This window comes from Solanum lycopersicum, chromosome 1, assembly GCF_036512215.1.
Source record: "Solanum lycopersicum chromosome 1, SLM_r2.1".
Lineage (NCBI taxonomy): Eukaryota > Viridiplantae > Streptophyta > Magnoliopsida > Solanales > Solanaceae > Solanum > Solanum lycopersicum.
Genome location: NC_090800.1, coordinates 2,124,087 through 2,149,906, shown reverse-complemented (window position 1 = coordinate 2,149,906; position 25,820 = coordinate 2,124,087). Strand labels below are relative to the sequence as shown.

Sequence of the window (25,820 nt, the reverse complement as noted above, 5' to 3'; positions counted from 1 at the left end):
TCATATATAAAGAAAAAAAAAATACTTTTAAGAATTTTTAAAAGTATTTTTAAACGATTTATTATATTTATTTTAAAATTTGATTAATTCGTATTCTAAATTATTTACTTTGGGTGTAATTTTCTCCCGATCACTTTATCCAAGATGATTTTCATTTTCGGATAAACACATGAAGAATTTTTAAAATAATTAATATATACGATATATACAGGTGAAATTAAGATCGTTTGATGAATGCTAGTATTACATTATTTTAACTTCATCGCATTTATATGGTTTGAATCTGAGTTTTCTGATTGATATTGCATCATTTTGACTCCACCTCTATTTGTTAAATACGATATTAATAAATAATCATTTTATTTTTCGAAAAATAGGCATGTACACTACAATTTTAAGATATTAATGAATAATCATATGTTTTATTTTTTTTAAAAAAAACAAATTATTTATGCATATATACTACAACTTTTTTTAAATTGTCTATATATATATATATCTATTATCCATTGTTTTCTTTTGTCGTATAAATTCTCATTCTAATCCTCAAAAAAGAATATATTACTCACTTTATGTGATATTTTTAAACTTAGAAAGTAGGGAACATATTCCCTCAAATTAAAGATTATATGCTTGGACTTTATAAATCTTTAATCCAACGAGTAAGTTATCTCCCCCACCCCCCACCCCCACCCCCATCTAAAAAAAAAAAGACGATATCACAAATAATATGATGTAGACAGTTTATTTTTATTTTGATATAAGTTTAATTAATTTTTTATATCGTTTAAATCTGTAATTTATATATAATATATAATGAATTTCACGTGAATTCTTCGTATATTTATTTTTTCATATTCTGAACTCCCTTAATATAATCGTTCCAAAGCTTCCCTTCAATTAATATTTATATACATAATTACCTAAAATTAGTTGAACACTTTTCTCAAAGAATTTTTTTTTTTAAAAAAAAGTTAGGCATTAGGTATGCATGTGTAGTGATTCTTTTTAACTTTTACTTTCATTTTTCTTTTGTTATTTTATCAGAAATGATTAGTAACAAATGTTTAAATTAATTAGTATGAAAAAAAAAACAGTAAATGATACGTTTTAGGTGGCCAAAATAATAGGGAGAAAGTTCATCCAACTCACCCACCGACGACTATTCTATATATATTTTTTATTTCGATAATACGTTAGTGATATTGTTCGTTTTAAATATAAATTCGTATAATTTAGAGAATTAGGGCCCGTTTGGATGGGCTTAATAAAAGTAGCTTTAAAAAAGTACTTTTGAAAGTGCTGAAACTTATTTTTAAAATAAGCAATTATGTGTTTGGATAAAAGTGCTGAAGTTGCTATGTCAAACGTGAAAAGGGAAAAATGGAAGAAAGAGATGTTAGGGTTATGTGGATAATTTGGAGATTGTATAAAAATATTAAGGGCAAAAACATAAAAATGTGGTCAACTTAAAACAGCTTATAAGCTAAAAAAAAAAAAAAACATCCCTACCCCAGCTTTTAACTTTTGGCTTAAAATAATTTTTTTTAAACTTAAAATAAGTTATTTTGAGTATTGCCAAACAGCTAAATAAGTCAAAAATCAGCTTTTAAGTCAGTTTGACCAGCTTTTAAGCTGAGCCAAACAGGCTCTTACTCTTTGTTTTTTCTTATGATCATTTAAATTTAGTTATACTTCAATCTACTATTAACGAGGCTTACATAAAAATAATTTTGATACTCTTTGTAATTAACCAAGTACCAACCCATTAATGATGTTATATGTTCTAAATATTGACTCATACGACTTTAAAATACGCTATTATCTTAAATTAGGATGTTACGTAACTTATTTAAATTTGAAACGTATTATAGTCGTTGAAAAAATTATTTCTTATTTAAAAAAAAAAATTGCATTTAAAATTTGGATTCAAAAGCTTTTTAACTAAAAATAATTTTACAAAGTTATATTATTATTTTGAATTATATATTAATCTATTAAATCTTCCTAACATAAGAGATAATTCTAGTTAATTTGACGTTACAAAGTTGTATTAACATTTTCAACAATGGGGTCTAAATAATAATATGACAGATGGAAGTATTACAAATTTATAAAGTTTTATAATTATTTTACTATCTCAAATTAATATAATAATAATAATAATAATTAATTATATTATAAAATATTTTTACATTTTATTTATATTTTCTTAGCATGAAGGAAAAGTCCAATATGTTATTGAGTGGAGATGTTAACATTTCAACTATGATGACAATGAAATTTGTGGAGGAGCGTAGTAATGTTAATAATATGTAAAATTAATAAAAAAAAGAGTCACTTTCAATTTGTATAATTAAAACATAATTACTATGCTAAAATTTTTGTTTTTAAAAATAATTTAAAATAGAAAATAAGATAGTCTTTAAAGTTTTTCTTTTTGTTTTTTCATTCGGTGTCGGAAGTCCACATTAGAGCTCCGATTAAATTTCAATTGCGTTCTGCAAGGCCCGTTTAAGAATGGCGCTCCCAACAAAAAATTTCTGCATCCTGAAGACTCGAACCCAAGACCTCTAGTTAAGGTGAAATAGTCACACCAGTGCACCACAACCTACGTTAATTATATTTTAAAGTAAATTGAAACTTCAAAGTATAGTGACTTATTTTCAAATACGAATTGCGCGATGACTATTGTTACATCAATAACTTCAATATTAATGTTGTCATGGAGTTTTTCTTGTTGAATTTGAGACTTTAGGAGTCACCATATTATAATATTTTTAAAATAACTTTTTTTTTTAATCTGTTTAATTAATCTTATATCATATGGATTAAAATATAAGTTGTAAGAAAGAAAATAAAAGAGAAGACTTAAAAGAAAGAAGAGTCAAATTGGTATGTCATTATATATATATATATATATATATATATATATATATATATATATATATATATATATATATATATATATATTTCATATAATAATTGTGATAAGATGAATATTTTTTTCATGCAATCAACCACTCTAAAATGGTCAATTAAATAGTAGTATCATTTGTCATGATATTAATTTACCTACCTTTTGCCTAATCTCTCTAATGTAAGCTATATCCTAATGTCAATTATATATACTAAAAAAAGAAAATAGATTGTAAAAATAATTAGAGCTAACTTATTGCCTAAATAGTATATATATATATATATATATATATATATATATATATATATATATATATATATATATAGTTTGTATTTTTATTTGTTTAACTGCTTAAATTAAAAATAGCTCAAATGTCTAGCTTGTAGATCTTTTCATTTTCAATAGGGTTGGGTAAAAAAAGATCAAAAACTTATTATATATATAATTTATGTATAATAAGTGTATAATCGTACATCAGTTCGAAAAGGTAAATATTTTGAGTTTGACTAAATTTATATGTTAAAAAAATCTTTTTTAGCCATAAAACTAACCCATAGCTAAATTTGTATTATTTTTCATGAAATGAATTCGTAATTCATAAAAATGATATTGTCGTAAGTAATTTCATTCAAGGAAGGGTGGACCGCAGGGAGGATGTTTTAAGTAGATGACTGGTTCGCGGTTGGATAGGGATTTCTTTGAAAAAAGAAACTTGAAATAAGTTTATTTTTTTTGATATATCGTTATTTTCCATCAGTTCATATTTAATTCCGATGTATTTTAAATGCTTAAAGGTCCTGATAAAATGATTTAAAAAAAATTATTCTTTAAAATACTTGAGATTCTTTCACTTTTAATCTCAATTCTCATAAGAGCACTATTTCATAATAAATTCAATTATCTTTTTATCCGAATAAAATTGAACTCTAATACGAATATCTTTACGAATATCCTATGTTTGAATTTTCCAATTAGCCGTCCCCAAAACAGTACCCAAAGACTTGCTTTAAGAAGTCAACAATTGTTTGCTTGAAAATATTTGACTCTCACATGTGAATTAATTAATTAATTAAAAGTGTTGTTGGTTTTACATATTGTTATTGCACTTTCCTTTCATCTTCATTTTTGTAGACCATATTTTAAAAATTCAAAAGAATAAAAAATGTGGAGTTGGGAATTTATGTTCCCAAAAAAGGTGATTATTAAATAAAATCAATAGACTATATAGATTTAAGAGGGTGATAAAAAGAATTTTGAATTTATAGATTGTGAATAATAGTTTTTTTTTATATGTATTCATAAATATATAAATTGATTTGATGAGTTAAATTTATTACGATATTTTTATTACCTTTTAAATTTATTGAAAAAGAAATCAATATTTCGTTGATCATTTGGAATTTATGATTATTTTGTTTTCTTCACCGATAATAAATACTAATCTCGAACCAGTAAAATAATTTTTTCTTCTTGAATTCTTCTCTCCCTTTTTATGTTAGAACAAAAGAAGTCAAAATTATATTGTTAAAATAATAATAAAAATAAAAGTTTTTTATGGTAAAATTATGAAATTGAAAATGTTAGTAAATGTTAGTGAACAATTATTGGCTTAAGAAGATACAGAAAAGTAGGTCTAATAGGAAAAAAAAATCTCAAAATAAAACATTTGATCCATAAATTTATATAAAAAATAGATTTCTCAATTTATAAAATTAAGTTAATTAATTCATGAGAATGACCCTTAAACAAAAGGCTTTTAGTAGGTGGAATATTGTGGTTGGCTGATTAAAATGCATACATTATGTTGATAAAAAAAGTTTTAATTAAATAGAGTCACTTAAAAAATAATTATTACATAATCATCCACAATATATTATTCGGATCATATTAGAATAATATCGTACTCATATTAAATTTATTGAAAATATATTCCTTTTAGAAAAAATTCATAACACTCAACGATAAAATTGAACATTAAAAAAGAATTGTTTTAATAGAAAATTTGTTCTTTTTTACCTCCAAAATTGAAATTTTCTAAAATAAATTCAAATTATTCAAACTTCGTGATATATATTATATATAGTATATATCATCCCGTATTCAAATTTAAAAAGTAAAAATATCTTTTTATTCCTAAAAAATATCAAAGAAGGTGTCTCCACAACATTTTTTTTTATAGTTTAACTCTCCAATAATTCCAAATTACTATATAGAATTAAAGAAAAAATCATTTCAAGTTTGATCAAATTGTCACATTTTTCCTTTTTTAAATAAAATTATATATTTTATTCGGTGCTGGATATTCATTTTCAAATATTCTTAAATTTAAATTTTACATTGCGTAAAATCCTTCTAAAAAAAGGTATTGATTTTCCTATTTAAATTTTCATTTCAGTGTGACTGATCATCCTCTCGGAACAGCTACTGATCATCGCGTTGATAAGCTATTATCTCATCGATTATCTAATCAGACTGAAGTTATTTTCAAAGCTCGAATACAAGAGGTAAAGGAAATCGAATTCGTCCTCAAAATATCTTTTAGTGAACAATCCTTTTTTTTCCCTCCCTCTTTTATAACATCTTTTCCCAATTCTATAATGTTTTCACAATTATTTTCATTTCCTAGAAAATAAAAAGGATGTCATTAGATTAGGACTTAAAGTTGATCTTCAATAAAATAGAAAAATTAAGTCAGTGGGAAAATTCCATGAATGAGAAAAGTCCAAATGAAAAGTGGGGAGGAAAAAAAAAATTAGAAAATGAAATAAAATCAATTTTTTAATAACAATTTGCATACAATTTAGAATAAAAGAAATTAAAATAAAAGAAACAGAAAAAAAAAAGACCCTACTCAAAAATTGACATTTGAGGATTTTGAAATCATTAAGGTGAGTGTGTTATAATATAAATATAGTGACAAATGAAAGGATGCATTATAAAAAAAATAGTAATTAAAGTAATGTTAAATAATTTTTTTAAAATAAAGTGAATGATTTATCAAATCAATTGTGGAGCAAGCACTTTAAAAGTAGAAACATTTTAATTTGGAATACGTGAAAAATCTCGTTTATCACTCTCCTATATATTTAGTGTGTATCTTAGTGTGATTCGTCAATACATAATCATCTCACTCATCTCTCTCTACTTTAGTGTGTCTGGTAGCAAAAATACATATATTTAGGTAAATCTTTCTTAATATATAATTGAAAAAAACTCATAATTAATTATAAAATACACAACTATTTGAAAATATATGCAAAATTAGTATATATGGTATGAATATATGCCTAATAAGATAGTTTTTCCCTTGTTTACCAACCACAATCTATCATATCCGATCATGTATTTTTTGATATATTATCACATCGTATATAACTATTCGATATTTATCGTAGATTAATTTGAGAGTGCAACGTAGTTATTATTGTTATTTGCTTCTCTAGTCTCACATTGTTCTTCATCAACAGGACCAAATAAGAAAATATCTATATTATCACATTCCACAACAATAACAATAACATACTTAATGTAAAGGATGGTGTGTACTCATTATTACTCATATTTTATAAAGGTAAAAAGACTGTTTCTAATAGACGTTCGACTGATCAATTATTGGAGAATATCAAATTCAACATAGCAATAACTTATCAAACAATAAAAAGTTAACGCAAACACAACATTTAATCATGAATCAATGGTGTGTACAAGAAAACATAACATAATAAAACATCTACGATTTCCGATAGACGTTCGACTAATCAAGTTGTCACGATCCAAATCGGGCCGCGACTGGCACCCACACTTACCCTCCTGTGTGAGCGAACCAACCAAATCTAAACCTTAACATTTCAATATAATATCAACAAAAGTAATGCGGAAGACTTAAACTCATTAATAAAATCAATAACTATTATTATCCCCAAAATCTGGAAGTCATCATCACAAGAACATCTATGATCCAATTACTAAACTAAGAGTATTCTAAAAACTAAAACAAGTAAAAGCTAGTCCATGCCGGAACTTCAAGGCATCAAGACATGAGGAAGAAGATCCAGTCCAAGCTAGAAGCATTAGCTCACCCTGAAGATCCGATGTAGTGAAGACTGGCTAGAGTTACTGTTGAGTCGAAGATGACGGCACGTTTGCTGCACTCCACAATTAAACAAGAAGAAAACATAAAAGTAGGGGTCAGTACAAAACACGGGTACTGAGTAGATATCATCGGCCAACTCAAAATAGAAATCAATATATACCAAGTAATATCATAAAATCAACTATGATACTCAACATGTAGCAACAACAAGTACTATATCATTAACAATTACCGTCAAGTTCACACATGAGGACTCAAGCCTCAATACCATACTCATTTGGGAATCATGTTCATTAGATTGAGTATATTAACATCTTTCAAGATTCATTATCTTTATTTCTCTTGTGTCGGTACGTGACACTCCGCTCTCTCAATATTCATTAATCCTCTTGTGTCGGTACGTGACACTCCGATCCCCCTAAATCTACGTGTCGGTTCGTGACACCCGATCCCCTAAATCTACGTGTCGGTTCGTGACACCCGATCCCCTAAATCTACGTGTCGGTTCGTGACACCCGATCCCCTAATACTACGTGTCGGTTCGTGACACCCGATTCCCTAATTCTACGTATCGGTTCGTGACACCCGATCCCCTAATTCTACGTGTCGGTTCGTGACACCCGATCCCCTAAATCTACGTGTCGGTTCGTGACACCCGATCCCCTAATACTACGTGTCGGTTCGTGACACCCGATCCCCTAATTCTACGTGTCGGTTCGTGACACCCGATCCCCTAATACTACGTGTCAGTTCGTGACACCCGATCCACTAATTCTCCCTTTATCAATTCATCAAGCCTTCTTTCTTACCAAGGCATCATCAATCCCATTATTTTAGTTCATCACACCTTCTTTTATACCAAGGCCTCATTATAAACAAAGAGATTAGGATTTTGCAAGATTTGGGATTCAATAACTTCATCATGCTTATATAATCACAATTATATAATTACGTTCATGCAAGCATACAATTAAGCACATAGCAGGGTTTACAATATTATCAATACATATCATTCGCTATTAAAAGTTTACTACGAATATCGTAAGAGAAACCATAACCTACCTCCACCGAAGATTAGTGATCAAGCAAGCAATTTCCCAAGCTTTGTGTTTTTTCCTCTCGTTCGATCCTCTTTCTCGTTCGACTTTCTCTCTCTTTCTCTTGTTCTTTCTATTTTCTTTATTCAAACCCTCTTTCTTTTACCCTAATTAGTATATAATTAAGAATAAAATATGGCAATAATAACCCACTAATTAACTTAAGGTTACCTCTTTTAACCCCCAAGTAATTAGACTTATTAACATTAACCCACTAACTTTATAATTAAAGCAGGAATAGTCAAAAACGCCCTTTAAAACGTATAAGGAAATCCGATCCAGACTGGGATTACGCAGTTTGTGATGGCCCGTCGTGCCTGCGACGGTCTGTCCTGCAGGTCGTCGCAAGGTTCAGAGACTCAATTTCCACCAAAGAGTCTGTGACGGTCCGTCACGCTCGTGACGGTCCATCCTGCCATTCCGTTACGAAGTTCAGAGAGTCGATTTTCAGTACCCAATTTCAGAATTTCTAAGTGTTTTGAAACGAGACCCCTCGACGGTCCGTCGTGCTCATGACGGTCCGTCGTGGGTTCCGTCGTCCCAGCCTGTTTTTCCAGAAATAAAATCTGCTGCTCAAAACGACTAAACAGGTCGTTACATTAGATACCAATTTACCCATCGTTCGTCCCCGAACGATCACAAGAAGGAAAATAAGGGCGAAAAGGAGTACCTGAATCTGTGAACAGGTGTGGATATCTTTCTCGCATATCAACCTCCTTCTCCCAAGTGACTTCTTCAACGGGTCGATTCTTCCATTGAACTTTGATGGATGCAATTTCCCTTGATCTCAACTTGCGAATTTCTCTATCTAGAATAGCAACAGGCTCCTCCTCATAGGACAAATTCTCATCAAACAAAACTGAATCCCAACGGATAATGTAGTTTCCATCCCCATGGTATCTTTTCAACATCGACACATGGAATACCGGATGTACTCCGGACAGCCCTGGAGGCAAGGCTAACTCATAAGCCACCTCCCCTACTCGCTTAAGTACTTCAAAGGGACCAATGTACCTTGGACTTAGCTTACCCCTTTTACCAAACCGCATCACCCCTTTCATGGGCGAAACCTTCAGCAAGACTTGTTCACCCTCCATTAACTCTAAGTCTCTAACCTTTCGATCTGCATATTCTTTTTGCCTACTTTGCGCCGCTAAAAGCTTTTCTTGAATAGATTTCACTTTCTCTATCGAATCCCTCAAAAGATCAGTACCCCAAGGTCTAACCTCGAATGCATCAAACCAACCAATGGGGGACCTACATCTCCTACCATACAATGCTTCAAATGGAGCCATATCAATGCTTGAGTGATAGCTATTATTGTATGAAAATTCCGCTAAGGGTAAGAAGTTATCCCAATGTCCTCCAAATTCTATCACACATGCACGAAGCATATCCTCCAACACTTGAATCGTTCGCTCAGACTGACCATCGGTCTGAGGATGGAACGCAGTACTAAGGTCCAACCTAGTACCCAATTCCGCATGCAATGTTTTCCAAAACATAGAAGTAAACTGCGTACCTCTATCTGATATGATGGATAGTGGAACCCCATGCAACCGAACAATTTCTGAGATATAGATTTTGGCTAACTTCTCGGCATTGTAAGTCACCTTAACCGGAATAAAATGAGCAGACTTAGTTAACCTATCAACAATCACCCAAATAGAGTCGTACTTACCCATCGTCTTTGGAAGACCAACCACGAAGTCCATTGCGATTCTCTCCCATTTCCATTCCGGAATGGGCATTCTCTGAAGTGTTCCTCCGGGCCTTTGGTGTTCATACTTTACTTGTTGACAGTTTGGACATTTGGCAATAAAATCCACAATATCACGCTTCATTCTACTCCACCAAAAGTGTTGCTTTAGGTCGCGATACATCTTGGTTGCACCAGGGTGTATAGAATACCTTGAACTATGAGCCTCTGTCAGGATAGTGTTGATCAAATCATCGACGCGGGGTACACATACCCTTTCCTTGATCCTCAAAACACCTTCCTCATCGATTTGGGCTTCCTTAGCCTCTCCTCGCAATACCTTATCTTGGATTCTGCGCAGTTTCTCTTCATTAAACTGTCTTCCCTTAATCTTGTCAAGAAAGGAAGATCTTGCCTCCACACAAGCAAACAATCCTCCCTTCTCATTTAATTCTAATCTCATCAAGTCGTTAGCTAGAGTCTGAACCTCTCTAGACAATGGACGTCTAGAAGCTTGCAAGTGAGCTAGACTTCCCATGCTTCCCTCCTTTCTACTTAAAGCATCCGCTACAACATTCGCCTTCCCCGGATGATACAAAATGGTGATGTCGTAGTCCTTCAGTAGTTCCATCCATCTCCTATGTCTCAAGTTCAAATCTTTCTGAGTAAAGACATACTGTAGGCTACGATGATCCGTATAGACCTCACACTTAACCCCATATAAATAGTGTCTCCATTGCTTTAATGCAAACACTACCGCGACCAATTCCAAATCATGAGTTGGATAGTTACGTTCATGCACTTTTAATTGTCTGGAAGCATAAGCAATCACATTCTTCTCTTGCATTAGCACTGCACCCAAACCCGAATAGGATGTATCACAATAGACAATGAAATTCCTACCTTCCACTGGCAAGGTGAGAATTGGTGCAGTAGTCAACAGAGTCTTGAGCTTCTGGAAGCTTTCCTCACACTCATCCGACCATATAAATGGAACATTCTGCTTAGTCAAGTTCGTCAGTTGGGAAGCAATAGAAGAGAATCCCTTGACAAAGCGGCGATAGTAACTAGCTAACCCAACAAAGCTCCTTATTTCTGACACATTAGTAGGTCTTACCCAATTCTTCACTGTCTCAATCTTAGAAGGATCCACCATCACTCCATCCTTAGAAACCACATGCCCCAAGAAGGACACTGCATCTAGCCAAAACTCACACTTGGAGAATTTGGCATAAAGCTTTTTCTCCCTTAACATTTCCAATACCATTCTCAAATGCTCTTCATGTTCCTTCTTGCTCTTTGAGTATACCAATATGTCATCAATGAATACGATCACAAAAAGATCCAAATATGGCTTAAAAATCCCGTTCATCAAACTCATGAACGTAGCAGGGGCATTCGTAAGACCAAAAGACATCACTACAAATTCGTAATGCCCATACCTAGTTCTAGAAGCAGTCTTTGGCACATCCGTTGCCCGTATTTTCAATTGATGATAACCGGATCTTAAGTCAATCTTAGAGAAGACACAAGCACCTTGTAACTGATCGAACAAGTCATCAATGCGAGGAAGAGGATACTTGTTCTTTATGGTTACCTTGTTTAGTTGTCTGTAGTCTATGCACACTCGGAAACTCCCATCCTTCTTCTTCACAAACAAAACCGGAGCACCCTAAGGAGATGCACTTGGTCTAATGAAGCCTTTGTTCAACAACTCTTGAAGTTGGGCTTTTAACTCTCTTAACTCCGCGGGAGCCATTCTATAAGGGGGTATAGAAATGGGGCGAGTACCCGGTTCAAGATCAATACAGAAGTCAATATTCCTATCTGGTGGCATACCAGGAAGATCTGCAGGGAACACATCCAGAAACTCACGAACCACCGAAACCGACTCAATTGAAGGTACTTGGGTAGTGTCATCTTTGAGATGTGCCAAGAAAGCTAAACACCCTTTACTAACCATTTTCTTAGCACGAAGAAAAGAGATGATACGCACTGGTTTGGAAGTGTAGCCACCCTCCCACACTAACGGATCTGTCCCAGGCTTGGCTAACGTCACCGTTTTAGCATTACAATCCAAGATCGCAAATTGCGGAGAAAGCCAAGTCATACCCAGAATTACATCAAAATCAACCATTTCTAAGATAACCAAATCTACATAAGTGTTGCTCCCCACAAAGTTCACCAAACAAGACCTATATACCTTTTCAACTACCACAGACTCACCCACCGGAGTAGAAACAGGAATAGGAATATCAAGCAATTCACAATGTAAATTTAGACCATTAGCAAATGAGGAAGATACATAAGAAAATGTGGATCCAGGATCAAACAATACAGAAGCCATGCAATCACAAACCAGAAGATTACCTGTGATGACAGCATCAGATGTCTCCGCCTCCGATCTCCCAGGGAAAGCATAACAATGGGCCCTTTCGTTTGTTTGTCCGTTGCCCCTACCATGTTGTGATGTAGTGGCTCCAATTTTCCCATCACCCCGGTCATTTTGGTGACCACCATTACCTCGACCACCACGTCCTCCAGAATAACGGCCTCTACCATGACCACCTCTACCTCTAGCTATTGGGGGTCTATAACTCTGTTTGGGACAATTCCTCCTAATATGTCCAGTCTCCCCACATCCATAACACTCTCTAGAATCAAGCATAGGCCTCTCAGAGAAGTGTTGACCGGTCTGAGGTGGACCCCCAACTACAGTCTGTAGTGAAGACTGAATGGGTCGAACTGAGTAACCTCCGGAACCCTGTCCTCTAGAGTAAGAACCATTAAACTCACCTCCCTTTCGAAACCTCTTTGATGTAGTTGCCATGGTGAAGTCATCTGGCTTTACTCCTTCTACCTCTATCACGAAGTCTACCACTTCTTGAAAAGATTTCGCTGTAGCTGCTACCTGTAAGGCTGAAATCCGCAACTCTGATCTCAACCCCTTCACAAAACGACGAATCCGCTCTTGTGGACTGAAACAAAGTTGGGTGGCCTATCTGGATAGTGCACGAAACTTAGTCTCATATGCATTGACCGACATCCTACCTTGCTCTAGGCTCAAGAACTCATCCCTTTTCCTATCCCTCAAAGTTCGGGGGATATACTTCTCCATAAACAAGCTAGAGAATGAGGCCCAAGTCATAGGTGGTGCCTCTGTTGGTTGACACTCAACATGTGACCGCCACCACATTTTGGCGTTCCCTTGAAACTGATAACTCACGAACTTAACACCAAACTGTTCTACTATACCCATCTTGTGTAGTAGCTCGTGACAGTCAACCAGAAAATCATAAGCATCCTCAGATTCAGCACCCTTGAAGACTGGAGGTTTCAATTTCAAGAACTTACTGAAAAGTTCATATTGATCATTTGTCATTATAGGCCCAGTAGTCAGATGTGGAAACGTGCCTATTTCAAATGGAACATCCATGCGGGGAGCCGCAGTAGCCGCATGTTGTACCTCCGGAGTCTGAGGTGCTGGTGCAGAAAACACTGGAGGTGCCTAACCTTGATCAGACAACCCACTAAGATAAGCGAGAACCTGATTGATCATTTCTGGGGTAGGTTGGGGTGGCAATCCCTCATTCTGCACTTGTTCATATTCCCCATCCTCCCCTTCTCTTATTACTTCCTTAGTCGGTGGAGGAGTCACCGTCCTAGCATCAGATGGGCTAGGTGATCGTCCTCTTCCCCTAGAGGACGTCCTCCCACGACCTCTACCAAGGCCTCTTGACGCTGCTCTTCCTCGAGCTACAGCCCCAGTGGCTGGCTCAGACGCACCCTGTCCCGCCGGTGCTGGTGTTGATGTTGGCGTAGTCGTTGCTCTAGTTCTAACCATCTGTGAAAGAGAGTGAAGATGGTCAGATACCAATTTGTATCACCTAGATACCAATTGGACCCAAGTAATAGCACGAAAGAAAGAAAGAAAGAATGGAATTTTCCTAAAGTCTTATAGCCTCTCAAAGAAAAGTAAAGGCGTCCCCCTACCATTTCCTTAAAACTCTACTAGACTCGTTCTTGTGTGATGAGATCAACGAACCTAATGCTCTGATACCAAGTTTTTCACGACCCAAATCGGGCCGCGACTGGCACCCACACTTACCCTCCTGTGTGAGCGAACCAACCAAATCTAAACCTTAACATTTCAATATAATATCAACAAAAGTAATGCGGAAGACTTAAACTCATTAATAAAATCAATAACTATTATTATCCCCAAAATCTGGAAGTCATCATCACAAGAACATCTATGATCCAATTACTAAACTAAGAGTATTCTAAAAACTAAAACAAGTAAAAGTTAATCCATGCCGGAACTTCAAGGCATCAAGACATGAGGAAGAAGATCCAGTCCAAGCTAGAAGCATTAGCTCACCCTGAAGATCCGATGTAGTGAAGACTGGCTAGAGTTACTGTTGAGTCAAAGATGACGGCACGTTTGCTGCACTCCACAATTAAACAAGAAGAAAACATAAAAGTAGGGGTCAGTACAAAACACGGGTACTGAGTAGATATCATCGGCCAACTCAAAATAGAAATCAATATATACCAAGTAATATCATAAAATCAACTATGATACTCAACATGTAGCAACAACAAGTACTATATCATTAACAATTACCGTCAAGTTCACACATGAGGACTCAAGCCTCAATACCATACTCATTTGGGAATCATGTTCATTAGATTGAGTATATTAACATCTTTCAAGATTCATTATCTTTATTTCTCTTGTGTCGGTACGTGACACTCCGCTCTCTCAATATTCATTAATCCTCTTGTGTCGGTACGTGACACTCCGATCCCCCTAAATCTATGTGTCGGTTCGTGACACCCGATCCCCTAAATCTACGTGTCAGTTCGTGACACCCGATCTCCTAAATCTACGTGTCGGTTCGTGACACCCGATCTCCTAATACTACGTGTCGGTTCGTGACACCCGATTCCCTAATTCTACGTATCGGTTCGTGACACCCGATTCCCTAATTCTACGTGTCGGTTCGTGACACCCGATCCCCTAAATCTATGTGTCGGTTCGTGACACCCGATCCACTAATTCTCCCTCTATCAATTCATCAAGCCTTCTTTCTTACCAAGGCATCATCAATCCCATTATTTTAGTTCATCACGCCTTCTTTTATACCAAGGCCTCATTATAAACAAAGAGATTAGGATTTTGCAAGATTTGAGATTCAATAACTTCATCATGCTTATATAATCACAATTATATAATTACGTTCATGCAAGCATACAATTAAGCACATAGCAGGGTTTACAATATTATCAATACATATCATTCGCTATTAAGAGTTTACTACGAATATCGTAAGAGAAACCATAACCTACCTCCACCGAAGATTAGTGATCAAGCAAGCAATTTCCCAAGCTTTGTGTTTTTTCCTCTCGTTCGATCCTCTTTCTCGTTCGACTTTCTCTCTCTTTCTCTTGTTCTTTCTATTTTCTTTATTCAAACCCTCTTTCTTTTACCCTAATTAGTATATAATTAAGAATAAAAGATGGCAATAATAACCCACTAATTAACTTAAGGTTACCTCTTTTAACCCCCAAGTAATTAGACTTATTAACATTAACCCACTAACTTTATAATTAAAGCAGGAATAGTCAAAAACGCCCTTTAAAACGTATAAGGAAATCCGATCCAGACTAGGATTACGCAGTCTGTGATGGCCCGTCGTGCCTGCGACGGTCCGTCCTGCAGGTCGTCGCAAGGTTCAGAGACTCAATTTCCACCAAAGAGTCTGTGACGGTCCGTCACGCCCGTGACGGTCCGTCCTGCCATTCCGTTACGAAGTTCAGAGAGTCGATTTTCAGTACCCAATTTCAGAATTTCTAAGTGTTTTGAAACGAGACCCCTCGACGGTCCGTCGTGCTCATGACGGTCCGTCGTGGGTTCCGTCGTCTCAGCCTGTTTTTCCAGAAATAAAATCTGCTGCTCAAAACGACTAAACAGGTCGTTACACAAGTATAGCGTAATATCACATCCATCATATCAGCAACTTATCAAACAATTAAAAGACAACACAAACACAACATTTGATCATGAATTAATGATTTGAAAAAGAAAAAATATATATATATATATTTCGATAGACGTTCGACTGATCAAGTTTAGCATAATTTCACATTCAACATAGCAACAACTTATCAAACAATTATAAAAAGATAACACAAACACGACATTTTATCATGAGTTAATGGTTTGCACAAGAAAACATAACATAATAAAACATTCGAACTTCAACTTAATTTCTTACCTACGTAATAAAATTTATTTTCTTACAGTATAATTACATCAAAAAATCAAAAACTTGATGCACATTCTTGTTTATTACCATTCCATGTTGGAATATTAGAAGTACTATTCTTAAAATCTAATGTAATTCTTTCGCAAAACAAACGCATTTTCTCTGATTTATGAAAAACATTAGACTTAACCATAAGTAGTACCTCAAGTTTCAAATCAAACATAATTTGCCCTCTTTGTCTATCATTAACCATTTCTTTCACCACAGATTCCGTGTTAAAGGTTCGTTTCGAGCTAGGAAAAGAGAACGCATCCAGTATCTGAACGTTACTATCCTTCTGAATCTCGATATGGTCCACGTTAGACACGTCTAGTTCAACATATCTATACACCAACGATGTTTCAACTTGATTCAAAAGTATTGATGACCTAGTGTTTATATTTTTAACCGATACTTTCGTCTCCCAACTAGCTTTCAACGTCGTTCCAGGTCCGCCATTTCCTGATAAGTTGAATGCGCGGACCTCGAACGATTCCAAATTAAATGTAGGTTTCATTGTCATAAATATCATCATAGTAAACGTACTTATAATCATCGCAAATAAAAATAAAAATACCACTAGGCAGAGCATGACTCTGCCAAATGAGAACCCCTGATCTACATCAGGGGAGACATAAGGTAGTGGCCTTGCAGGGTAATTATATTCGTAATATTGATAAAATTGAGGGTCTGATTGGTAAAATTGAGGATTTGTTTGATAAGAATATTCTGATTTTTGATATCCCAAAACTGGTTTATCTTCTTCCTTTTCCATTAATTTAATTTTTTTCTTACTAAATCCCCTATGAATTCTTCTAATCTATTCTATTAAGAAAAATTATAGAAGAACATAGGGGATCAAGAAGAAGAAGAAGGAAAACTCACATGAAAGTGAAACTAAAATTATTCTAATCAAAATTGTTGTAGAATAAAAAAAATTGGTAGTTCAAAATATTTAGGTAAGCATTTACATCGGATCGAAGTATAACTTGATTGGTTTATAATTTGTTGACATGTGTGGACTAAGATTTACCTTTATATATATATAAAGGTTTGTAAATTAATATGTTATACTCTAGATTTGTTTACTATGTTTGGGAAAATAAATAGGAAATTATAAGCATATAAATTTTGTTTCATTTAACTTTAATCCAAATAAATTTTTGTGTTCATTATTCAAATCCAACAAAATGACTTAGGGCTCGTTTGGTGGGAAGAATAATGTATAATTAATTTCGAGATTTCATGTTTGATTATGATAAAATTGTGTTATTTCGGGATTAGTTAGTCCGAGATTGTAATTTTATTTTTACCTCACATTGGGGTGTGATGATAATTCTGGATTAACTAATCTCGAAATTACTTATTTCCAATCGAACAAGGCTTTAAAATAGAATCCTAATAGGACTTAGTCCATTAGGTTGATCTTCTATCAAATGAGCCCATTTATGTGAGGCCAAAGGCCCATTAGACTTAATATGAGGCAATTCAAATCAAGACCTTAGCTCTCACTTACATAAGAGAAATTTTCATAAATAGCACTATTTTGTGTTCATTTTTGTAATATATAGTGCATTGTTTTCCATTCAAAATGTAGCAAAATACACTATATTCATGCGTATACAGTATCTCGATCTAGTTGAAGTCGCGTGAATACAGTGTTTAATTTTCAAAATATAATTTCGATATATGTGAAGACATCAGTTGTATATCTAACTAACTGAATTCAAAGTATATATTTTCAAACTATATGTATAATTCAAGTGTATCTGAATGGTATACAAAGTGTTTGAGGAATCAACACCTAAAACTATAAGTTATATGTATATCATAGGTATATGTCAGATATTTATTGTCGTTTCTATCGAGAGATTGCTATTTTCATTAATTAAATTTGAGTCGCTCGATATTTCTAATTTTGATTATAGCATGAACGTGTAAAATATAAATTTTATTGCTTACAAATTTTGACGCTCAGTATAATCTTCATTCTCCTATGTCGACGCATCGAAATTACTTTCACCAAAATTTCAAGAAAAGTGAAAAAACAAAGTAAATAAAAAAAATTAGTAGAAAAAATCAAGAATTTGCAAAATACAATTCAAAGTAAAATGTCTTCATATACTATTGTAAATTTACACTGTTTCCTATTCCCCAAGGAAAGAAAAGAAAAATAAAAAAACTGTACAAAGATAAAAGAAAAATTCTAATCTAGTAAAAGGGCAACAACGAGTTGACTTAACGTCGTTGTAAAAACTCATAAACTTCATAAGGTAGTTCCGATACAATCTACGTTCTCATCTTTTATCAACTCCCCTTTATCTTTAGACCCATGCCCGAACTGAACTTTCAAATCATTGCAATAAACCCTAATCCTCTCTGTCTTTGACTCTGTCTTTGAAGAATATTCATACCCCATATTAACCTGTATCGCGAATTTCAAAACCCCCGAATCATTTCTTAATGCGTTAGCGTGTGACAAAATCCCATTCTCCAGGAAGGTCCCAGGTAACGTTGTCAAATTAGAAAACAAGAAAGTAGAACCTTTTTCCCCCAAATTAAAAGGATCAACATTATTTTCTCCTAATAAATTTGTTTCATAGAAAATCCCAATCTTCCCTTGGTTTACTTTTATAGCTAGCTCATTATTTGGATTCTTCATTGATACATTAACTTGCCAATTACCTAACATTGATGTACTTGTGATCATGAGTCCTGTTGGGACTTGTAATGACATGATTTGAAACTGAGGCCTTTCTTTTCCAAATAACATCCATATGATTACACTGAACATGATCATAGACATGACTAGAATTAACATCATGGTCGTTAAATAACGACCGAACGACGTTGAATTATTGTTGATGTTGTTACCAATTTGATCTTGCAATGGTAAATATTTTTGGGAATAATTCACACTATATGAATTATTATTATGATTGTTATTGTTAGGGTAATTATAGTAAGTACTAGGCATGATAAAACTAGAATTGTCATATGATGAAGGAATTGTTTGTTGATGAGAAATATATTGGTTGTGTCTAGCCATTGAAGGGTACCCCATATTTGATTTTTGTTTTTCAATATCTTTTGAGAAATCCATGATTATAATTTTCAAATTATATTTTTGTTTTCCTTCTCACCTTTTTTACTTTAAAAAAATAGGGAGAAGGATAGAGAAATGTATGAAAAAAATATTGAAAAGATTGGGATTTTTTTATATTAAAAAAAAAAAAAGTGGAGAAGAGGTTAAGTATTGTTAATGGGATTGAATGTGTAATGGATAAATAGGATTCAAACACACACAAAAAAAAAATGTGGAGTTAAACGCAAGAGTTGGAGGGGAAGGGCTTGATTATCAACCATTTGTAACTAATATTTTATCTTTATGGTTTACACTTTTCGAGTTAAAAAAATCTTATTTGTAGCGTGTAAGTAATTTGTTTTTGGATACGTCTATTAAGTGTGATTTGTAATTGATATATATCTTATGAGTTACGACGACGACTTTTTTGAGTTAAAAACATCTTATCTACAAAGGGTGGTTGTTTTTTTGGACACGTCTATTAAACGCTTATCCTAATTCCTTGTGTAAATTGTACTTATTGTTAACATTTTCTCAAATATGTGTTATATGTATAAAAGGTGTTTTATTGCATAGAAATACACTACTAAAAGGGATAATCTAGTACACAAAACACGTCAAGATATGGAGTAGGGTTATCATTCTAAAAGAGTGCGATATATCCAAACATAACAACCATTAGTGATTGATTTCACGTCTGAAACTCATAACATTTACGTTTAGAGATAACTCTACAACTGCTTCAAAAATGCCCTTCACATCTCATAAACTCATAACATTTACGTTTAGAGATAACTCTACAATTGCTTCAAAACTGCCCTTCACATCTCATGCTCACACAAAGTCGGTCAAGGGCAAGATCACATATCGAAAGGAATGCGATATACAATCTATCTTGACATAATATTTATTTCACGGTTCAAACCTATAATTTATATAAATCGTATAAAAATAACTTTATCGTTGTTTCAAGACATAGCAAAGTTTGAGAACCCAAAGATTAGGACAAGTCTACAAACTTTTTGGTGTCATGAATTTTCATTGATGAGTCTTTTCATCTGTCTACAAAAAGGCAAAATATGTTACCTAAAACACCCTCACCAATCAAAATTGGCAAACAATCCATTTCTCTCTCCGTTCATCTTTATTTGATCGCTTTATACTTTACACGCTCTTTAAAATACAATTATTAATAAAAGTATTTTACCACAAATCAGTATATTACTCAAAAACTAATCCAAACCTCAAATATTATTTAGCAAAAACTTAGTTAAATCCAAAAGGCCACAAAATTTTACAAAATGGCATATGTGGCCATAACTAGAAGCATTTATTATAATACACATATTTAAAGAGAAGTCACATCACAATTGTCACATTTAGACACCAACAAGGGGAGAGATTTAAAAATAGGCCTTTTTGCCAAAATATATCACCATTTTCCCTCAAAAAGGCAATTGACAATTAGATAAAAATTACACACATAACCATATGCTAAGTTCAATTATTTAAATCTACCAAATTACTATATCTAATGACCAAATTACTATATATCCATTAGGTCCAATTCTTTAGGTTTTTGCCATTTCTCATATGCATGGATATCTTTGATCAGTTTGTTGAACATCTTGCCTATTTCTACCACCTGTCATACAGAAAAATGAATCAGAATTTGACCCTACAAAAACACACTACATACACATGAAAAATCTGAGCTATAATAAAGTTATCTCGGTATAATCAATAGGTTAGGGTTCACAACAATAATAAGATATTCAATATAATCCTCTGAGAGGAGTGGTGTACGTTGTAAGGATAGAGGTTGTTTTCAATAGGTTACGAGCTCGAACAGTGGAATTGGTTATTATTTTTGTCTCGAGATAGCGTGTCTACATTACACTACTTTGGTCAATGACCCTTCTTCTCCGGACCCTAAGTGAAAGTGGGATGATTCATGCACCGAGACAACCGTTTTTGTGAATACACAATCATTAATTCTCATAACCTAAAAGTTCATAATCTTGTTCACATCTTAGTAGCTACTAGAAGAGGTGTCAAATGGACGGATTGAGTTAAAACTGAACATGCAGACTATCGAGCCGCCCAAAAGCTCCATTCGTTCTTAAATGGGCTAGTAAGTGGGTTCACAAACAACTCATGCTTGAACACGTTATGTTTTCATGAGCTAATTTTGTTCGGAGGGTGTTTAGGGGGGGTGGGGGTTAGCATTCAAGAGGTAAACAACCTAACTATACTATGAGAAAATGAAATTTCAGAATGATCTGCCATATATAACCAAAAGATACAAGAGAGGGTCAGATGTCAGTTGCTTCTCCCCAAAAAAACACTTTCTTCATGTGTGCCCTATCAGAAAAAAGGGGTGAAAAAGGAAACAAAGAAAATATTTCACTCAACTAAGAACAAGTCACGAAAAATTGATAAAACTTCATAGAGTGATATAATTATAACTTACCTAAACTAAGAACAACGACATATCCAATGTAGTTTCACACAATGGAATCTGGCTAGGAGAGGATAGTATAGGATATACGTAGATCTTACTCTTAATAGAGACATACAAAATGGGGTCTGACTAAGAGTGGATAGGAGATACGTAGATCTTACTCTTAATAGAGAGATACTAAAAGAGGATAGGAGATACGTAGATCTTACTCTTAATTGAGAGATACAGAGGTTATTTCCAATAATTCCTCGACTAACTCACCTAAGATTAAGTCATAAAATTTGTTTCTTCCTTCCTCTACTTCTTGTCAAAACCAAATAAAGAAAATGGAGAATTCTACCATCCCTAAGAACATCATATTCTTCAAAGAACAGTTCGATGCACTAAGCTTTCACTATGAACAAAGTTCGAAAGAGGATCGGACTACAACGATCTATTCATGTTACACTTGTTCATACTAGTATACCACACAATCTATCCTAGATTTGATAGATAAAATTATACAATACCTATCGTGAAATTAGTCAAGATAAGTGTAAGTTTAACTTAGAATATCATTTGAAATAATTTCACCACTCACCTTTTCGTTCACTTTAAGATCAAAAAGTAGAAAACACTTACTTTATGAGCAAAACCCCCTCTTGCCAAATGTCATACCCTATTATACAAACTTACATGACAAAAGCTTTATTCTTTTGTTCTTTTTGATTACTAATCTTAGTCAAACTAAAATCATTCATACAAATTGAAACGGAAAGAATAACGAAAACAGTAGCGTTTAGCATGTGATGACAATGTTTTTCAACTTGTTGAGCTTTTAAACTAAGACTAGGGCATGTGTATTCACATTGAACTAGGGATGGCAACGAGGCGAGACAGATAGAGACCAGGAGATAATGCTATGCAAAACGAGGCAAAGCATGTCGAAATCCGTCTCGTTGTTATCTCTACATTGAATGTAGTGTAATGTAGCAACATATATATTTTCATAAGTGAGGTTTGAAGAAGATATGATCGACCTCTCGGCTCATTAATCGAGATAACCCACAATTAATGGATAATATTCAAAAAAATAAGAGATTAGTAACTCAAAACAATTATGTTACTCACACTCTTCAAAAATGTCGACACATCCTTATCGTTATTGAATTCGACAAGCATCCGTCAACGTTTTTGAAGAATCCGAGCAACGTAACTCGAGGATATGATTGACTTGCCTTGTTTCTTTCCACCATTGTTGTTGATGTTGCTAGGTATTCTAGGGAGGAAGACACCAGTTCCACCATAATCTCTCACAGAACTACTTTCACCATTAAAACCACAGCCATTGCCACCGAAACCCACAAACGGCGAAACCCAGTTACCGGCGAACCGGTTCAGGCCGAGGTTTCTTCTCTGAATCCCGATGAACCGGCTCTGTTCTTCCTTCTGTAAAAATGGAGCTCTAACTTCCATCAAACTCTCAACCTATACAGAAACAAAAATTGAAAAATCGAGAAATAACTCGACGAAAATCAATCCCATTTTGTTTAGATTTTGATTTCTACCTGGTGGTGAAGTTGAACCGGTGGATAAACCGGTGGTGGACCGGTTGTTTCTCTTCTACTCCGTTCAAAATAGTCTGAAATTGAACAATCTGTACAGGTGCAACACCTCTCAGCCGGTCTGAACCGCCGCTGCAATATCGAGAAAAAACAGTAAGTAAAAATGAAGAAGGAGGTCTGAACCTCTGCAACAATGGCGAAATTCGAAGAAAAAAAAACAAAACAGAGAAAAAACGCAGTACTAATGTAACGAAAACTCAGAGATTCTATGGAGAACCCCTTTTACCTCAGCAACGGGAAATGGCTTTGGAAAACTGTGAAGAACTTGTTCAGCCATGAAAATGGAGCAATGATGATGAAGAAGAAGAAGAAGAAGAACACAAGCGTAACAACAGCAGAGAGAAGGACCGATGGGGTTGTTGTTTTTTAGCTTATGGAAAAACAGTAAGTAAAAATGAAGAAGAAGCTTTAAACATCTACAACAATGGCGAAATTCGAAAAAAACAAAAACAAAAACAGAGCAAAATGCCAGTACTAAACTACTAATGTAACAAATAATTAGAGATTTAATGGGAAAACCCCTTTTACCTCAGTTATTGGAAATGGCTTTGGAACACTCTGTAGAACTTGTTGTTCAGCCATGAAAATGGAGTTATGAGGATGACGAAGAAGAAGAACACAAGAGTAACAACAGCAAAGAGAAGAAGCAATGGGGTTGTTGTTTTTGAGCTTATTATTAGCAGAAGAAACAGTTTCTTCTACTGGAAAAATATCAGAAGGTAGCCATAACTCTCCATCGTCAAGATTTTCCGAAGAAGAATTCTCCATTTTCCCTCAAAACCCACCAAGTATTCCAACTCAGAAACTCATATTATAAGCTTTTAGAGAGAGAGAAAAGAGAGAGAAAATTGACGTTACAGTTCTTCTTTTTTTGCCTGCTAAAAGGTGTGAGAGAGAAGGGTGGGGTGGGTCATGTGACCAGAGGACTTTGGGGGTGGGGTGGGGGTGGGGGTAGGGGGTATGAGGTTTCTGCCATTTTTAGGTTTGTTCAGAGCTTTTGTAGAGCTGAAGAGTTGCAGTAATGGCTTCTCTATTTGGAAAGTTGATAAGTGACAGCTCGGGGAAGATGAATATATATATATATATAAGAGCATATCACATAGTAATTTTCGATATTGTCAAATTTCAATACAGATATTGAATATCGGATAAGAAAATTAACAACGAGAATTGCTATCAACGAATATTTTTGTTATAAGCAAGAGTTGTGGTAGGATTGTAACGGTTAAGTATTATTTCATTCATAATCATAAGTTTCGAATTTGACTTCTACGTGAATTTAAATTTAATCGAATTTTAACGTGAATATCGATATCGAATACTAAAAATTTATTTGAGCTTGCCCTCATAAGTCACTTTCGAGTATAGATAGTAATATAGTAAACTCTCATTAAATTATATAGGTAGGATCGTGAAATACTATTATTTTATAGAGGTATTATTTAATCGATAAATTAATATTTATTAATTTAAAAGAGTTTTTCTGCATTGTAAAATTCATTTAGAGGTTAAATCTGAGAGAATTTGAATGAGCTCATTTGAGAAAACATCATTTATAAACTCGAGATCCGTGATTAATGCTCTCAGTTATCGCAATAAAATGAACGTGAATTACTTGTTGGAGATATATGTTCAGAGGTTCAAATATTAGAAGAAATTATGGATATTGTTGGAAGAATAATGTTAATGATAAAGTTGAAGATGATATAATACATTTGAAACTGATTACGCGTAAACAAACCCTTATCGCACCTTAACTCTTCACAATTTTATGATGCAGTTTGAAAAGATAACATCCAAAATTTTCGAATACATTAAAGAAAAGTTAGAAGTAGCTTACACAATATTTGAATTTTTTTGAAAAAAATAGAAAACAATAGAATCATGTTTATTAAGGTGATATATTTTTGTACTTTTTAAAATACATTTATTTAAAAAATTGATGAAACAATATATCTATATAGGAGTGTACTAAAAATATTTTATCTTATTGAAGTAAGAGATTTTTTTTATTCATCCAAATTGGAATCGAAGAAAAATATTGTCTTAGAGAGATTATTTTAACCGAAAATTAATTTGGTAAGATTTTGTTGTAGTTGTTTTTTTGTATACAAGTCGATGATATTCTAATTTTGTTGTCTTACTCTTTTTCAAATTCATATTAATTATATTTACTGTGAGGACTTTTTATGAAACATTATGATTATAGAATGATATAAATTTATTGATTTTTTTAATTATTTATATAAATTATGAATATAAGTCATACTTTCTCTTAAAAGACTATGATCAAACAAATGTTAAAACCTTACCTAAAAATAACTTGACAAAAAATATTTTTAAAAATTAGAATAAAATGCTAGTTAATATTATGAAAAGAAAATAGTATTTCTAATAAATGTACTATATTAATCGATTTATATATTAATGAATCAATTTAAAACTTTTTTTTTTTACAAATATGGAGAAGATGCAATCTTTGGGTGTTACTTTGTAGTAGCAAAATTGATCCTTTTAACTTTCAATAAATTCTAATTTTATTTTTTC

General features: G+C 33.5%; 2 protein-coding genes across 3 annotated transcripts; both read right to left on the bottom strand.

The window, feature by feature from the left end:
* Positions 1-6,808: 6,808 nt before the first annotated feature.
* LOC138347658 (glycine-rich protein 2-like) lies at positions 6,809-14,633 on the bottom strand. The gene is made up of 2 exons (XM_069295964.1): positions 12,180-14,633; positions 6,809-7,065 (listed from the first exon to the last, which is right to left on the bottom strand). The coding sequence occupies exons 1-2, from the start codon at positions 12,637-12,639 to the stop codon at positions 7,034-7,036; spliced, it is 492 nt and encodes a 163-aa protein (XP_069152065.1). The 5' UTR covers positions 12,640-14,633; the 3' UTR covers positions 6,809-7,033.
* Positions 14,634-20,438: 5,805 nt separating this feature from the next.
* Positions 20,439-24,319, bottom strand: LOC101262337 (uncharacterized). Of its 2 annotated transcripts, none has more exons than XM_004228540.5 (4): positions 23,802-24,319; positions 23,217-23,345; positions 22,887-23,136; positions 20,439-20,850 (listed from the first exon to the last, which is right to left on the bottom strand). In XM_004228540.5, exons 1-4 carry the CDS (start codon positions 24,039-24,041, stop codon positions 20,795-20,797), a joined length of 675 nt encoding a protein of 224 aa, XP_004228588.1. In that variant the 5' UTR covers positions 24,042-24,319; the 3' UTR covers positions 20,439-20,794. The 2 variants fall into 2 exon arrangements, with proteins under 2 accessions (XP_004228588.1, XP_010315572.1); XM_010317270.4 differs by having other exon boundaries at positions 22,887-23,097; positions 23,802-24,292.
* Positions 24,320-25,820: the final 1,501 nt, after the last annotated feature.

Excerpts from the sequence above, each read along its gene's own strand:
- LOC138347658 (XM_069295964.1), bottom strand. The coding sequence starts at position 12,639 with ATGGCAACTACATCAAAGAGGTTTCGAAAGGGAGGTGAGTTTAATGGT. Across the intron at positions 7,066-12,179 it reads ATCTGATGCTGTCATCACAG|CAAACGTGCCGTCATCTTCG; the intron begins GTAATCTTCTGG and ends TGTGGAGTGCAG.
- LOC101262337 (XM_004228540.5), bottom strand. The coding sequence starts at position 24,041 with ATGGAGAATTCTTCTTCGGAAAATCTTGACGATGGAGAGTTATGGCTA. Across the intron at positions 23,346-23,801 it reads AGCCATTTCCAATAACTGAG|CGGCGGTTCAGACCGGCTGA; the intron begins GTAAAAGGGGTT and ends TCGATATTGCAG. Across the intron at positions 23,137-23,216 it reads CGGTTCAACTTCACCACCAG|GTTGAGAGTTTGATGGAAGT; the intron begins GTAGAAATCAAA and ends GTTTCTGTATAG.